General features: G+C 27.2%; 1 protein-coding gene across 2 annotated transcripts in view; it reads right to left on the bottom strand.

Annotated features, from left to right (window-relative positions):
* Positions 1–5966: 5966 nt before the first annotated feature.
* The window catches only part of Prm (Paramyosin), a 64846-nt gene continuing 51668 nt past the window's right edge, over positions 5967–19144 (bottom strand). For both annotated transcript variants that reach the window (XM_067046406.1, XM_067046407.1), the window contains 8 exons: positions 17954–18081; positions 15653–15765; positions 11832–12027; positions 10546–10674; positions 8852–9016; positions 8566–8772; positions 8271–8471; positions 5967–6386 (listed from right to left, as the gene is read on the bottom strand). In XM_067046406.1, the coding sequence (XP_066902507.1) occupies positions 6186–6386; positions 8271–8471; positions 8566–8772; positions 8852–9016; positions 10546–10674; positions 11832–12027; positions 15653–15765; positions 17954–18081 (1340 nt within the window). In that variant the 3' untranslated portion in view covers positions 5967–6185. The remainder of the gene's footprint in view (positions 6387–8270; positions 8472–8565; positions 8773–8851; positions 9017–10545; positions 10675–11831; positions 12028–15652; positions 15766–17953; positions 18082–19144) is intronic.

Here is a 19144-nt window from a genome sequence, read left to right as displayed (position 1 = left end):
CATTTTATTGTAATTATATCCTTAAGATTTATTATTTGTTACAGAATTTATTTTATTAATTTTTTTTCATTACCTTTTATGTTGGTTTATTTATCTTCTGTATTTGATAATTTTAATTTTTGTTTAAACTTGTAAATATGTATATTAAAAGTAATTGTATATTTTTGTTTATTGTTTTTATAGTGTACTTGTATTTGATTCTTTTTCATTTTTTATTGGAAGATAGTTTGTTACCTTATGATTTATAATATGATATATTGTTTTATTTTATTTGTTCTGTTTTTACTTTAGACATACTGTTAATTATTGTTATTTATTTTATCAAATTCATAATTATAATTATACTTATAATGGTTTATAATTTCATTTTTATTTTGAAAAGTTTATATTTTACTCTAAGGCTCTAAAGCCTTATTCTGACACCTGTAATATCATTCTAAAGGGATCAGTATATAATAAAGAATATTATTATTATATAATAAGCTGTATAACTGAAAATCAAAATAATCTCTTCAAGGTTTCGAACTCTTGGGTAATGAGAAAACCAAAGGATTGAATTGACCATTATATTTTTGGGGATGGTTACATTTAAGACAAATCTTTGATCATTAGAAAAAAATTAGTTATAAGGACTCAATTACTTAGTGAAATAGTTCATAAAAAAAACAAAAGAAGTTAAGGAGAGTATATAGTCTCTAAGGTTTACTAATTCCTGTATTTAGGATTTTTTCAGCTCAATCAAACCTCAAATCTGATTTGAATGGCTCTCTAAGAAAACTCTAACTATGAAATTTAACAAAATGAGTTTTCAGTACCAATAGCTTCTTTTTGACCTAATCTGATGCTACAATGAATCAGTCCTCAATCCTTAACGAAGGGTCTTATGCACCGAAAGTCAAAAAATATTATTTTGTTCGAAGGTAAGACAATTTTTTTTCTTATTGTTGAAAAATTAGAAGATATATATTATTGAATTATTTATATTATTAAGTTTTTAAGAGATGATTGAATTAAATGATTTAGTGGGAGCTCTTAATTTCTTTAAATAATACAACATGGTTATATTCCTAAGTTGTAAGGCCTTGCTCTAAAACCCCATAAACCTCACTCTTCAATCCTTTATTCTCTTGCACTTCCTCCCATTCTCCTGCTATTTTTCGACTTCTAATTATTATTATTATTATTTACTAATTATTTTTTGCCTTTAATTACTAACTGTTTTATTTGTTCTTCATCGTTCAAAGATCACACAGAGGCCCCTCACCTCCAAATATTTTAGTAGTATTCTCATAGAATGGACTCATTAAACCTCAGCTAAATATCTCATTGTATATCTTCAAGTACCAACGGTAGAAAAAGGTTATATTTATGTAACAAATACATAATCCAATTGACTAATTCATGTTTTTGTTTTCTATTTTAGAAGCCTTGCTCGAACTCCTAAATCATGATCAAATTTATCTACACAGTCTGCCAGAGTGCCACTATAATCAAAGATGGACATTCAGATTGATCGTGTAGAGGTAATATTGATAGGATTTCTAAGAAAATATTTAAATCCAATCATTCACAATTTGAAATGGTGAGGATACTGAGAAAATGAAGAGAGATTGTAAGTACTTTGTATATATTGTACGTTTCACGGTGTTATTGCAGGTAAATGCCAAAGCAATGGGCAAACAATCTTTCTGTTTATTATAAATTGATAGAGACTTCCTCAAGAACCTTACCTTATCTATTGGACTGATAGCGTTGGGAGAGTCTTCGTGATCCAAGTCAGTAAGGCTTTTGAACAATGACTGTCATTTGGACTGATCATGTAGAGGCCACTTATAAAGCTTCTCCATTTATTGATCTTGATGATCAGTAAAACAACAGAATTTCATTTTGAACATTTTATTTTTTCATAATATTTTGTAACAATATACATTTCATTGAGTTAACTATTGATTTTTATTCCAAATTTTATGAATAGTTCAGCAATCAGACTTTTTTCAAATAGTTATCTATTAAAGGTTTTAAAAATGTTCAAATGTAGTGAATTCTAACATATCACTTCTTCGGTTTGAATTTGAAGTTGAAATGTTTGAAAGAAAAACATATTTTAACGGTATTTATATTATTTAAAATAATTTTTTTTAGCTTTAACGGAGATGTTGGACCCCTCTACTGCAAATCTGGCCGACTCAGAAACCCCAGCGCATGTATTTGGAAAATGTCCAAACAACATGCTCCTTATCACCCGCCGGCACAGTAATATAAAGAAGAGAATTGAGAGGAATAAATATGCATATTATCAGGAAGTGTATTGAATGGATACCGAGGACTCTGCAAGGTTTGTAGACATCATTGCGTTTAGTTTGACTAAATAGCAAGCTCTAATAGTAGATCCCACGATAAGAATGATCTTGATCAGAGTAATAAGATACAGGCTGGGAAAGAGAACATTTATACTAAATGTATTCCTTATTTACAAGATAAATATAGCGATGAATTTAATGAAAAACAATTTTCGGTGAAAGAGCTTTTGTTTGGTAGTAGAGGAGCCATTCCACTTGTAGCAAGTAATTTTTTGAAGGGGCTGGATGTCGGAAAGAACCAGTTTGAGAGCATGGTGGAAACCATTACACTGGACTCACTGGGAATCCTGCACCATCATTTATATTAGACCTTAGCTGCGTATTGTCAACTCTATGAATCAAAGAATTGTAAATATATTCGACTTTTTACAAATGATGCTCTCTCAACCTATTTAATAATTTTGATCGCCTGACTAATTAGTATGCTGTTTATTAGCAACTCAACACAGTTGAGCAGCCGCTCACAATTTGTTTTTCGATTTCCTACTTTTCCCAATGCCAATGCCCAATTTTTATTCAAGTTAATTAGGTTTAGTAGAGACAGAAAATGAATAATTATTCAAATAAATGCTGTGTTATAAAATGGAGGAAAATACTAATCTTGATTAGTGTACAATTGTGCAAATGTACAATTTATTACTGTACACAAGTATTGGCTAGTATTTACCTCTTTTTTCACAATCTACAATTTTTCTGATCATTCGTTTTCATAGTTATTTTGTAATTTACTCTATAAACCTTTAGTTTCATTTTTATAGTATATTTATTTTATCTAAATAGTCTTTCATATTTAGTTATACATGTCAGTACCTATTTCCGTTTGGTTTAACATATTTTTGTACTTCTCTACCAGGCAATGTCTTTCCCACCCACCTTGACAATTATGCCTGAGTCGGTAAGTTTCTCTATCTATTTAATATTTTTATTCCTTCTCTCTTTTTCCTCCCTTATGCACTTTCCCAGACATTCCATATTATTTTAGCTTGTTCCTTTTTATACATCTGTTATTACTGTATATTTTTTATTCTTTGTAGCTTATATTCTATTTTCTTTCTTGCCTATTGTATCATATAAATCGTTTTCTTTCATACATTTCATCATGTTAATTTAAATTGTTTTCACTATTTATGTGTCTTTAATGATTACTTACATATTTTAATATGTTAATTTCTATTACTAATGATTTACATCATTTTCTCCACTTTTCATTATGTTTATTTCATTCCAAACATGAACCCTGTTTGATTTTTAATAATGTCTATACTTTGATTTGTATAATTCTTACCTCTACAATATTATATTTTTATTTTCTATTTGTATTAATTATTATCTACTTAATTTATTGTTATGTATATTTCCAACTTTGTTTATTATTTTATTTTTCTCAGAATTAAGGTTGTTATCTTGTTTTGTTTATCAACCTGAACGAAGGTCCGAAGTTCAGTTTGAAACATAAATAAGTGTTAATTATTTGTGTATCTCTATTGTCTACACCTCCCAACTACCTTGATATGGTCAATCATATTAACATATGGTCAATTGTCTACATATAGTATGATTAATAATCATCATGATTTGATAATCACGAATCTTTAATTATTAATTTTCTTGAGGACTATATAAATTTGTAATTAAATATCGTAGAACTTTAATATAATAATTTCTTCTAAAATTGTTAAATAGAGATGAAGATATATATGGCACTGGACACTGATAGCTACTCTTCTAATATATGTGAATAAAAAATGATTATGAGACTAAAATAGTCTACCCACAACTAAAGAGTTTTTTATCCTATGTTTGAAAACATTTTTTAACTTTGAATCAATAAATTTGAGAAATGAAAATTTTACCTCATTTTAAATTTTTTTTTTTTTAAATGAGTCAGATACTATGAAAATATTATAAACATTTGGAAACTATTAAGGTAAATAATTATCGATAGTCAGTTAACCTAAGAAATTGTATTACATACGAAGTTCTATCACATATCACAAACCTAAACTTCATCTATCAATTTATTTTTTTTTTTTTAAGCGCTTGATGTAATTTTTAGAAACAAAATATTCCTAAACGAAAATGAGATAAAATTTTTATTTTTCGAGTTTGTTGATCTAAAGCCAAAGTTTTTTCAAATAATTGAAAAAAAAAAATTTTTTTTAGTCAGGCATTAGAAAAAATATATTATAACTAATAGAAGTAATTTTTAAAAATAGTAATATCATTAAAGTTGGTTTCTCTTTCATTTGTCTTATCTCACCCCAAAACAACATTAACACCTTGGCATGGGGGTTTCCCAGGAAAACCACTTAAAAATATGATTTTTTTCGGGGGAGGGAGGGGAATGATTTTCTTTTCTCTTAATTTAAACAAGCATTGTACATAACGTATAAATGTAATATTTAGCCAAATGTAGTTTCAATACCTGTTTTTTAACCATGACAATTATTGTTACCCATGTGTGCCCCTGAATCAAAGTTTTTGGTTTATTTTTTACTGAAAAAGGTTATTTACCTTAGCTGTTTTCTTATTTTCTATTATTTTACTCAGTTGTCCACTTACATTTATTTATGATGTGTATGTATAATTTTATTTTTATACATTTTAATTAATAGTTAATTATTTTATTTTTTTATATTATTATTTGTTTACTTTTTATTTTTAGTTAATATTTATATACAGTATGATTGTGTACTTACATCCCTAATACCTTATTGCCCTTGAGTGTGGCTGAATGTATTATTCCAATAAAAGTTTTTAAAAAAACACACCATTTTTTGGCCACATTTTTTATTAAACATTTAGACAATGTGAAATAATCAACACTAATGTAAAAAAAAAAAAAAAAAACTTTTAAACAGGTAAAAAGTTATTGGAAGTGTTTAAAATAAAAAAGTTAACAAATTTATATATTTAAAAAAATAACATTGTAAAAAAAAAAGAATGTAAAAATCCTTAATGGCAGCAGCAGAACCCAAAATGATCGTAACTGGTAAAAGCTAGTACAGTACTAAACATGGTTCGGGACAATCCAAGGTGAAAGGAAGCTCTACCCACCACTCTGAACACAAGCTAGAAAATTGAGCTCTTTTGATGATAGCTTATTGTCATATGTGCCCACAAGCCACTACAGCTTGGTAATAATATGTCGTCAATCGCATTCAAGGTGTTAAAGGATATGCATCACATCATAACTTACTGTAACACTTTGGAACACACCAGTACTTCAGAATATTATAAACTAATTAATATCAATTATCATTAAAAAAAAGTATGTTTTCAATAATGAGATTGATTTTGATTCACCATCAAAAGAAACAATGAATTTTATTAGGAAAATTATATTTTATTATTGTAAAAGTTATCTACTTGTTACACATGTCCAAATATTACATAAACATAAAACAATAATATTACTTTCTATTTTTCATATTAACCTCAATATTCAATATAGACACTTAAGCATTGTAAATAAAAAAAAAAAAAAAAAATGGACCTGATAAGCTTTTCGTTTAAATGCTTCTTCGATTATTTAAAGGAAAGGCTATCAAAACGAAAGCGAAAAATAAATAAATAATGGTAATGTTCAATAAAAAAATATGACAATGTTTGTCCACATCTCCTTGATGAAGGTTTATTGCTTAAACAGACTTACTCATTTACAACACTTTTTTAAACATGGAATTTTATAAACCAGAACAATTATTAAATAATGCACAGTATCAACTTAGTGTTTAACACTAATTTCTCTAAAGTCTCTCAATTGGATAAATTGTTATTTAGCCGATCTGAATTTTTTTTTTGTTTGGAGATATGGTAAGCTTTTTAATAGCTTTCGGAGGTTGTACGGGTTTCCTGTACAAGGTACACTTGTGAACCGGGTACAGTCGAAGTGGTGACAAATGTGCGGTGCTTGGCGCGAATGAGGGACAGATTGCTCTCAGCAGTCTCGGCCCTATCTTCAGCGGCTTCCAGCTCCCTCTGGAATCTCCTTACTCTGGTTACGCTCTGCTGGGATACTCCTTCCTGCAAATAATAAAAAAGAAATTTTTTTTAATGAAAAATGAAATTTAATTATTCATTTTTGGAGTTCTATCAATGGGGATAAATTCCCAATATGTGTGTATTAAGTCATTGTATAACTAACATCAAATTTACTAGTTGTATATATTTTAAATACAGTTTTAAATATCTATATATAATTTTTTTTTTAATTATTGATTTAATACAGCTGAACATGAAAAACAACTAAAGAGAGAGATATATAGAAACACTTTATTGAAAAAAGGTGTGCTTCCCTACTGTATCGGGTTGCTATACACACAGCATACTATAGCTAGAAATTGATAAAAAGTAAAAGGTTAGCGAATAACACTCTCTGGATGCGAAAATAAGACTGCCTTTATTGAGTCTAGTACCTCCTTATATATACATTCGATCAGCTGATATGGCCTGTCAGCTGATAATTGCACTCAGGCCGTAACTTCCGTAACTTCAATAAATATATATGTATGTATATACTTGTAGCTACAGTGATTCTCTCTCTACATATATAGGGATATAATACACATAGGATACCAACACAGATTGATTCATAATTCCTTCCAATCTTGTCCTTACTATTTAAACCCATTAATAATAGAAAAAGGAAATCATTCAAAAACGACAACCTGTAAATATAAACATAAAAGAACCAAGCATGTGTAACTCTAAAAATTAATCAATGATAGGCATTTTATGTTATTTCAATACTGTTTTTTTTTTCCCTTTCAGTTTATTTTTACCCAAATATAAAACAGTTTTAATGTAATAAGTTCCGAGAAAATGTATTGTATAAGAGTGTCAATATAGTAATTATTGTACATTTTATATTTATAAAATAAAAACTTTTATACATATAAACAAAAATTTCTGAACAAAGTTATTGATTATAAATCAAAATAATTTTATTTATTTATTTTTTTTATACATGCTTTTTTTTTTACTACCTTATTGTATTGGGATACCCCTTTATACAACACAATTTTCTTGAAACTAATTACATTTTATATAATTACTTTATTTTACATTTTGGTAAAACAAACCAAAGGGGGGGGGACATTATAGAATTAAAATAAAATATATGACATTGAGTAGAATAAAATATGTACCATTGAGTAACTAGAAATACACAGCATTGATTTATATTTATATTAATATATATTTGGTTCTTTTGTGTTTATATCTATGGGTTGTAGTTTTAGTGTAATTTCCTATTTTTGTGATTAGAGGGTTAAATGAGTTGAGGAAAGACTCGAAGAAAATATATCAGTTTATAATCCTTTACAGTGTCTATATTTAATTCAGAGTGGATTTTAGATAATCTAGTTTGATATGGATAATTATTAACAATTCTAGTTTTAGAATATTTGTATTTTTTAAATCTGCTTGAACTAGTAAAGCTTCATAGCTTCATGAAGCTAAGATGGTTCTTAGTACCGCTTTATATAGTATCAATTTTTTTCTACTGGATAATTTTGATTTTTATTAAAGTACAGATAAATTTTATATAAAATTTTCCTCGCGTTCTCCAATTTCGAGTTGATTCCTAAGTATTTAACTGTTTTTGGCAAAAGGGACAAGGGTATTATTTAAATCTACGGTTGATGGAAGTATTTTATTTCATGAAAATGATGACTTCTGTATAACTAATCCCCATTTTTTAAGGTATTTAGATGTTTTTTTGAAAGAATCTTTTAGCCTATTAAGGATTGTGTTAATATGGGATGAAAAGGTGTAAATTTCTGTATCATCGATAAAAAGAGCAATATCAACATTTTTCAATTTTGAGTAATCAAAATAATTTTATAAAAATATTTTCATGATAAATTTCATTATAATAGAGAATTGAAAATTAAGTCTCTTAATTACCTGTTCAGAGAGTTGCCTCTTGTAGATTGTTATTTTCTGGGTGGCCTTTTCCAAAGCTTCCTGTAGCATAGTCAGATTTTTGTGATCTTCCTCAGTTTGGATCATGATTTCTTTGACAATGCGTTCCTTCTTCCTCAAGATCTTAACTGTTTCAGCGTGACGGCGCTTCTCTTCATCAAGTTCAAGTTCGATATCGCGTATCTGGAATAATAATATGAAATATGGAATAATATTTTATTTAAATCTCTTATAAACACTTCTTACTTACAAATAAAAGTAATTAAGATTGACTCACCCTAGCTTCAAGTTTGCTGATGATACGTTTTCCTCCGACGATCGCATTAGCCTCAACTTCTTCCAACCTGACAGACAAGTTCTTGACTTCAATTTCTAAGCTCTTCTTGATTGTTTCGATCTTAACAATACGTTCTTGTTCTTCATGAAGTATTTCAACAGTATGCTTAAGTTCAACTTGTACCTTTTGGTATCTTTCGTCAGCGATCTAGAAGAAACAATGAAATTAATAATGGGCCCATCGAACCATAAGAAAAAAATTACAATGATATACTCTCATTGCTTACCCTGAGTTCCTTCGTGACTTCCTCGTAATCAGAGGCAATGGATGCCAATTCTTGTTCAAGTTTAGCTCTCTGGCCTGAGATGTTGACGTTGATTGTTGTGAGTTCATTGATACGGGTCTGAGCATCTTCATACATTTGTTCTGCAGATCGTTTAGCTCTGAGAGCCTGTAACAGGTAATTGAAAACTTTAAAAAATGATACCTAATTGAAAAGTAATATGAAAATATGAAAACTAAAATTTGCTGTTTACAAAATAATAAGAAATTTTATCTTTGTATATTGTTGTTTAAGCTGCGGTACCATATAACTCTAAAAAAAAATGTATATTATTTTTACACCCGTTCTCTTTCTCTTCTCTCTTAATATTACTTCTTCCTTACCCACGTTATTAAGTTATTCACAACATATTATTATTGTCATATTTACTGATTAATTCTTTGGTCTTAAATAATTTATATTTTCTTTCTAATTTTTTTTCCTTAACTTTAATTTTGAATAATTATTAAATTAAAATATTCATATTTCTTTATTCCTTAAAGAATATATAACTTTATATTTTATTTCTTTAAACTTGTTATTTTACTTATATATTTAATTACCCACATATACGTTTTATTTCCTATTTCTTTCATTTTAAATAATTTTAATTTGTTACAAAAATTTACTAACTAGTTTTCCATACATATTTTATTATTTGTTCTTTCCTCTTAATTAATTTGCTAATACAGCCTTTACCTTCTTATAATTCTTAGATTATAAATTGGCACTAATAAATATGTTTTTACTTATTTGTGTTCTTCTCTGACCGCACCCTAATCATCTCATGTATTTAAAAAAAAAAAAGTTTCATTCTAGAGACATTTTGAAAGAATTCTTGGAGTCACAAAAATTATGTAGGGATCCTAGAAAATGATGATCGAGATGAGATCAGTGGTTATGTGAGCCTCTTCTAGGGCTTAATTATGGAATAATTTACGAATTAAACAATTAAATTTTCAAGTAATCTATATATTTTGTTCTCTTTATGTATTTATATCGAATGTTAATGTAGGTATTCCGTCAATTTCCTACTTATACCAGAAGGCTTCTACCAAAAACCAAGGTTGGGAGCCACTCCTCTAGATTGATACAATGATTTTTTTTTTTTAAATATTAAAACCATATTGCTAATTTTTTTTTTTTTTATTACGTGGTATCAAAGCTCAAGCGATAATAGTAACTGTATGGAATAGTAATGTTAATTTTGAAAAACAAGCAATAACTTATATTTTCCATTGAACTTTTTAGTGAGAATTTTTATCATAAAAGTTTTATTTATATCTATGATCCTTGTTCGTGTGTCTATGTGCACACCTTGTTAGGTTCATATGAATTAATAATTTTTTTCTATTTTTTTTTTCTCAAATCCTCCATTAATGACATATACAGCCCCAGAGAGGAATCATAACCTTCTGAACCAAGCACTCTGGGACCCTCGCTCCGATGTGCTCAGCGATCAGGCCTTCAATTAAAAAATTAAAATCTTTTTTTTTTTTTTTGTAATACAGTTGTTTCTGAAGGATTTCCTCTGAAGGTCTTCCTCAAGCTCTGCCGCATAAATATGAGAAAATTTATGTGCGAATACTTATACTAAAATATTCTGGTTGAAACTACTTAATCTTTTCTACTACATAAAATAAATGGCTATTACTTACAGATTCGTAGTTTCCTCTGATTTCTTCGATCTCAGCTGTCAGAGACTGAACTTTACGAGATGAAATGGCCAGCTGATCCATAGTCACAGCCAGCTGTCTTTGAGTCTCATCATAATGAGCTTGCAATTCCTGATAAGAAAATCAAATTAATAAATAGAAATAATGTTTTTATTTCGATTTTCAATACATTGTAGAGATAGTTTACATCTAGAGAGATTTTGAAAATATTCAAAATATGAATTGATGCCGTGAACAAAATATAGGCATTAGTAAAGGCACTTATTAAATAAAATTAGATTTTTATTTTATTAAATATCATGAAATTCTAAGAAATTGGTGGAGTAATTATTGTATTGTGTAGTAATTAATTGTTTTTTAGAAATAAGATTTAAAAGATTTAATTATATATTATAATTTTAAATTAATAATTATTTGCAATTTAGAGATAATTTCCTTATCGAATTGAATTATTATTGGAATTAATTTGAATTTGTATGCATTTTATAAGTAAATAGCATGTTTGAACATTTTTTTTTGTAATATTTGAATTTAAAGATAGTAGATTGCTCGAGGTCAAGGCAATAGAAAGACAGTGATGACACCTGAATAAAACAAGAGCATGCAGCATTGTGTATGTGCAAGCTACAAATACAAATAACACTAAAATATCCAAAAGCTGAAGTTAATTAAAAATTAATGAGTTCATAATGTTTTATTTTTAACACAAACTTATGTCCAGTTAGTGTAATTGGTTTAAAAATATATTTGATAGTTGCTAATATAGATGGCATCTTTGGCCTTGACTCAGAGAGGAATTAATTCAGTTTTTTTTTTGTATATTTTGGACTAGTGAATATCTGTTGTTTCTAAATTCCATTTTTGGAATAATATGAAACAACGGTTAAGTCTAATTTGTCTGTTTTTTTATATCAAAGTGAACTTGTTTTGATAAATAAACAGTGATAATTTTGGTTATAACAAACAATGAAGTTAAATAAATGGTATTAACTAAAATAAGTTTAAAAGTTTTAAATATATGTGATCTTAAACAAGATAGAATTAAATTAATTTAGAAAAAATTACACTGATATTTTTATTATTCAAAATTTAATCAACTCTTATTATGATATTAAAATTACTTTGTAATCAATTTATATGTTAGGCTATTTTTATGAATAAAAATTCTAGTCAAAAGTATTTCATTTTTGATTTAAAATTTCGTTAGTTATAATAATGAAAAATATGTTATTTATGAAACAAAATTATATATTTTTGATATAACTTACAGTCAGCTGTAGAGACTGTTTCTTGATGGTCTGCTGGAGCTGGAGATTGTTCTTGTTGGCGACATCAAGAGATAGCTCAAGCTCGGTTATTTGGACCTGGAGCTTCTTCTTGATGCGGATCACCTCAGTCTTCAGTTTAGTCTCAGCCTCGGCAACACGTGCATTCAGTTGTTCAATTTCAATGCTGGTCTGCTTGCTAAAACATTCAGAGTTCAAAATTAATAACCAAAACAATAAATACACTAATCATATTTTAGCTCATGCCCTATCACCTTTGATCCATAAGATTAGCTGTATTTTTATATTCTAATCCAGCAAGACCATAGCGGATATCTTCCAAAGGTTTCAACAACTCATCGCAAGAAACACGTTCTATTTTTTCAACCAGTTTTCTATTTTCAGAATGTATTTTGGACGAAATTTTTTTTATTTTCTTACTTTCACTTTCTTTAAACATATTATGATAAAATTCACCCATTAACTGTGTTTTAATTCCACGAGCTGTTTTCCCGACACTCATTCTAGATCCATCCATTATAAGTTGGATTTAGGACGAAGCGACTGTCACAATGTAAATAGTAAAGTATAGAATTTGTGTGTCTCAAAGGAAGCACAGGCTTGAACTGTCAAACAGTGACCAGAACCTATATTTAAGTCATTGTTCCACTCGCTTCTAATCAAACTATAATTAGACACGATTCTTGGGTCCTGGTAGTGCTCTCAAAGCCAACTGAATCAAGGTCTTCAATGTGATTTGTCTTTAGAGTTTTAAATTATTTTTAACTCGATATTGATTGGTACATTACAGGAGGCTGTTGTTGCTAAGATCACAATTTATGTATTTTTAAAGCCATTTTTAAAATTATAACAACAGAAAGAGTTTCTCCTGCTAACATTATTCCTATATACTATGTATATTTTGAGAATTAAAATATTAAAATTTATTGATAAAAAAATTTAATTTATTGATAAGTGATCGCACAAGATCAATATTAGTTTGATAATATATATGCACATATATATTATCAAACTAATATTGATCGCACAAGATCAATATTAGTTTGATAATATATATGTGCATATTAAAAATAACCTATTTTTACAGAAATTCATTACATAATTAAAAAAGAAATAAGATGGTATTAAAGTATAACCTAACAATAAAAGTCTCTCATATGATTTTTCTTTAGAGTATTAAATTATTTTTAGTTTGATATTGATTGCTAAATTAAGACTGTCATACCTAGGATCACAATTTACTCATATATATTTTTTAAGGCCATTTTTAAAATATAACAATGGAGAGTCTCTCCTCCTGGTACCATTATTCCTATATAATACATATTTTTGAAGAATTAAAATATTCAAAAGTTACTGAAAATTGGGTAAATGCTATGAAGTAAAAAGCTAAATTTCAAATTTCTCTTATTATGGATGATTATATTATTTTACTATTATAATAAACACAATCAACATTAATTGATATGAAATAAAATGGTTGAAGAATAAAAGACACGATTTTGATTTTCAAGATGTTAAAATAGTACATAAAGAAAAAAATAGTTTTAAAAGCCATAACAATAGCAGAGAATAAAAATTATGCAATATTTAAATGCAACATATTCTGAACTTTTTAAGTTGATTAAACATGGAACTCTATTTTGCAAAACAGGAATAGTTGAACAATAAATCCAAAAGAGTGCTCTGTTAACCAATTAAAGCCCCAGATATTGTAACTAATGATAGTTTAAAAGAGAAATGAAGATAAAGATAAATATTTTGTTGGATTTTAAAATTCATGGTAATTTAGGATTTTATTCAAATTTATTTTTGATAATAGTAATAAATTTTGTCTAATTATAAAAAAAAATTATATTGTATAATTTTAACAGTGGCGTAGTTTTTCAAAAGTAATTTGTATGTAGTATTAATTTATCTATTATAGTCATAAAAGCCGCGACAAAATGAAAATAAGAGAAGAAAAAATTTTGAAAATAATAATTTATGACAAGTACTTCCTAGTGTTTCATGCATGAAACTATATTTTAGTAGTGTGAATGGGGCGAGGAGGATTGTAGTTTAAGAATCGCCAATGAATTAGGGCCGAAACATCAAAAATATATTAAAAATAACGTAAAACTGTTATAAAAATATTATAACTATTTATAGATAATTACAAAAAATCAAATTAAAATCTGTACCGCTACAACCTATGAAATGTCAGGGGTATTGTTATTAGACCAACGGTTGTGCAAGGATGTGATTTCGTCAGAATCACACTCAACCGCCAAATTTTTACCCAATTAAGGGTACCAAATTTAAGTGGCTGGGTGGACCCCATAACCCACAAGTTTTCTATTTATATATAATATTACACATAATATATTATAATTAAAAATTGTGGATGTAATGATTTTACCTACTCCTTTGGATTGATATCAATTAATTAAAAATTAATCCAACAAGAAAAATTAACAATGAAAATAAAGTTGTTAATAATATATAACCAACATCTTATACTTTTATATATTAATTATTTAATTTCATTTGTATAAGACTAAAACATCATTGATTTTTATTTTGCATCAAAGAAGGGGTAGAAAAATCAAGAATGTTTTAAATTGTATTATTCGATGTGGTTACCTCAAGAATCATAAAGTGCATATGTGATTTCTATAATTTATTATAAAAAAAATATATTATTTTAAATAGAAAATATCTATTTTAAAATTATTTTTAGATTATGTTCATAAATCAAAACTTTGTCCAGTAGTTTTAATAATAGCTGCATCATAAAATAACTGCCTAAATTTAGACTTCACTGAAAATCGTATCTCATAACCATTGTCAACAGTTCTAAATATATTATTGAATCACAATGCAACTCGTCTAATACTGGTTATTTAAAGTCAGTATCTATTTGAGTACGATGAATAGTTATATTTATAAATAGTAACTTCACGTCTAGAAAATGACATTGAAGTAATAAATCATAAATCCATCGACATTAAAAATATAATTATGCTTAAACATTTAAAATAATGACAATTCACTACTAAGAAATTCATTTCTTGGCAAATGTGTATTACTTATATGAAAAAAAAATCTATTTTTATCACTTTGTTACATTTAAGAAAACTTCTACTCCAATGCCATATATATGAGGAAACATAATTTTCTTTTTAATAAAAAATGCATATAAATTTTTGCTTGCTGAAATTGGATTTGTCACCTCAATGAAAAAATTAACTTTCAATATATAAACTTTTATTACCATGTTCGAGACTGGTCGTTTTATTAAATTATAACAAAATATATCCAAGTAGTCTCAACAATCCATATTAAATGTCTAACATTTCGGCCAATCCGGCCATTATGAAGGACAATCTTAATTTTAGATTCACGACCTCAAATTAATTAATAAAATTATACCCAGGTAAAATACAATAAGAAGAGAAGATCGTCAGACGGTGCATGCATGTTTATTCATGCAAAGATGTATGAATAAACAAAACTTATTTATTTATGCTGACGTTTCGACCCGAATTTCAAGCTTTTATTAAGGTGAGTTGTGCGAAAATTTTGTTTATTGGCTTTAAACAATTTAATTTTTATATTGCTATGCTTCACTGCTGCACTATGTTTAATTAATTTACAATAGTTTTTATATACATTATAATTAATTATAGCACATAAAGTTTATTTTTTTTTTTATTTATTACTCTCATTTGTTCTATATTCAAAATACAATACTCGAATTATAAAATAAATCAGGTATTCTTTAGCGATAAGGATGAATGTATGGAAAAATCAAAACTTACCGAATGATCTCAATTTCTTCTTCTTTCTCTGAGATCCTCTTCTCAGCCTCGTGTCTGAACTGACCAAATTCAGCGGACAGTCTTTGTGACCTCTGTTCCTCCGCTTTACGGCCCTGAAATAAAATAATTGCAGTCATAAAAAAAATAATGAGAGCCAAAACAGAAATTGGGCCAGAAGCAAATTGGCACTGTAAAATTTCCTCAGAAGTGTTGGCAGAAACCAAGTTAAAAGTAAAATCTATTTTTAGTATTTTCTTAATATGGCTACGAATTATAGTTTAATTAAACAAAAAAAAATACTATATTGAAAAAATAGGTATTTAAAAAGAGTTCTTGGGAGGAACTTGAATAAAACGTTTTCTACTATAGTGATATTTTTCATATATAGGAAAATAGGACCAATACTCTCTGGTTTAAATGTATAACGGTGGTAGAAAAGAAAACGTTGTTTTTGGTGAACAAAAATGGTGTGTATGAATAAGACTTGGAGGAATTATGGAGTGTTAAGATTTGGACTATTTAAAGTGAAAGGTTTTGGATTTGAAATGATTAAAATAAAGAACAGAGTTGGTCCAAAAGATGAGAAACAGCGTTGACATGCCGAATTAAGTATAAATGACTCTTCATTCAAGCATAGTATTTTAAATTATACTTAAATTTGATTAATTAACTTATATAGGAAATTGTTCGTTCCCTTATAAAAACAATGTGTTATACAAGTATTTGAATTTTTTTCCTGGAATGATAAAAAAAAGAAAGCAAACCACAAAGCTTGATATTTTTCGAATATTAATGATTCTAAAATATGTATTTTTATTTATTTAATTGATGTTGAAATAGCTAGTTTAATATAATTAAATAATTTTTACTGTGTTATTTTTCTGTGTAATAAAAAAACATTGTAATAAGATATTACTTTATTTTTAGTTATAAAAAAAAAACAGCCTATTAATAGTAAAATTTATATATAATGTAAAATAATATAAAATAAAAATAACACCGCAATATATTCCTTGAAAATGTTTTTTTTTTTTATTCTACTAAATCAAATCTTTACTTGATAACTATGAATAAAAATGAGTTTCCAAAAATGTTCAAATTTGATTTCTAATCTCCTGAATCTTATTTGATGCATTTTTGTTTCATTGCAATCCTAAATCAAATTATAATTAATTTATATGAATATTAATAATAATTCATTTAAAATTTTTTGAGGTTAATGAAATATTTATTAATTATTCACGACATTGTAAAACATTTCGGGACCACTGTCCCATATTCATGCACTTTAAAACCTCATGATTTCCCATATGAAATCAAAATCCCGAAACGTTGTACAATGTCATAAATAATTAATAAATATTTCATTCAAAAATGGAAGTCATTAACCTCAAAAATTTTTAAATAAATTGACTCACCAGACTTCCTAGAGAGATAATCCGTAATAATAATTAATTTATTTTATGTATATAGATAGTTAACTGTATAACTTAAAATATGAAGAAGACGGTCGGGGTTACAGTCAAAAAAGAAAAAAAATATTTTTTAACTATTTTAATGTCCGATGTTTCACCCCACTTTGCAGGGCTTCATCAGGGCTGTTCAAAGCAATAGGTTAAACAGACGACAAATAAAAAAAAAATAAAGGGATAAAATAAATAAATATTGTTTTGTTTATTTATGTTGTTCTTTGCTGACCGCACCCCCCGACAAACTTCTTCAAGCATTAATCTACGGTCAACTATCTACACCTCATCAATAAAAAAAAAAGTGTTATTTCACATTTTTTAATGTCTGTTCAACCTGTCGTTTTGAACAGCCCTGCAAAGTGGGGCGAAACGTCAGACATTAAACAGTTAAAACTATTTTATTCTTTTTTGACTGCAACGCTGACCATCTTTTTCATATATTAATTTATTTAGATTATTTGTAAATTGTAGCTAAGTAATCAATTAAAAATCCTATCTAGATATTAATTTAACATTAGTCTTCAACATATACTAGGGATGTTGGATTTCTGTCCGATAGTTGCGATTAAATTTATTGTAATTAAGATTTTTTGTATTGTAAAAGTTAATAAATTAATAATTTTTTGTGTGTGGCAACATAGAAGTATTTAATTGTTCCTGTTAAATTCAACATAAATCTAAGACTTACTAATTTATATTAGCCTATTATTAAATTCAATGTTAAGGCCTAATATATCAAAATATCGACAGTTTTTATTCTAACATCGAACTACCATTTTGACATATTTGAAAACTATCAAAACGATAGTTTTGTAATGTAAGCATTACTTACAGCCTCAGCTTCACGGTAGGCAGCAGACAGTTCGTCTCTCTCATTCTCCAGACGTCTGATCTCAAGTTCCATTTCATGGAGACGACGATTCATTTCACCCATTGTATTCTTGGCGTCATGAAGGTCATCTGTAAATTTTAATTTTTTTTTTTTATTCAAAACCAAATGAAGTCAATAACATTCATAATGAGAGAGTAGGAGAGACTGATGCATTAGGAATGAAATAATTGGAATTATTAATTAATGAAGAATATATCGCTGGTTTACAAGTGAAATACACCAAATTGAAGATTGAAGTTTTGAGATATTTGATGATAAAAAGTTTTTAATTTTAAATTTATGGAAATTATGGGAAAGTAATTTCACTTTTTTATAAGCAGATTTTGAAGATATTAAAAATTTAATCATTTTAATAATTTAGACTAGAAAAACCAAATAACTGAAAACTAGAAAATCTTGCCTTAATGTATTTCACTAGTAAGCCGACGGTATAAAGTATAATAAACTTTCTACTTATGTATCTTTTAAAGGGAAAATTGTTATTTATTTTTTTCAAATTTATAATGTATTCATTCAAAAATCATTTTTGTTGTGAAATTGTTTTTTATTTATTTATTTTAATAAAGCAGTTTTATTTGCTTAGAGAGTTAATAAACAGAACTGGGCCAAGAATTTAAATAAATACATTATTTTCAAGCAAAATAAATAATGCAACATTTAATAAATGCAAAATACATTCAGCTTAGATCTCCTTAAAAAAAATAAATAAATAAAAAAGTCATTTTTATCAAAGACATTGATTTATAAAATAAGCTAAATGTTAATAGTAATACACAATTAAAAAAAAAAGTGTGGACCAATGACTCAAATTGCCTATTGCTTATTTTCTTAGCTCATTATTAATAATATAGCTTGCACAATAGCATTTCTGCATTATTATGCACATGTTCAATTTAATTTTTACTATATCTTTTTATTAGTTACTGGTTGTACTCTATTATTATGTACTTTGTCCTTGCTATGCCTTTGTTATAATAAATACCAGGGCATTCAAAAAGTCCTGTCGTTTTTCGTTTGTTCGTTGTTTATTTTGATTCTAGAGTGTTTGCTAATTAATTCCGTTCAATACAACTTTTATCCATGTAAACACAAATGTTTATACTTTATGAATAGGAGGCTAAGGAGGATTAA

The sequence above is a fragment of the Halyomorpha halys genome, unplaced genomic scaffold (assembly GCF_000696795.3).
Source record: "Halyomorpha halys isolate HHAL.00 unplaced genomic scaffold, Hhal_1.1 Scaffold340.1, whole genome shotgun sequence".
Lineage (NCBI taxonomy): Eukaryota > Metazoa > Arthropoda > Insecta > Hemiptera > Pentatomidae > Halyomorpha > Halyomorpha halys.
The sequence above is the reverse complement of the archived record's forward strand: the minus strand, read 5'-3'. Positions and strand labels throughout refer to the sequence as shown.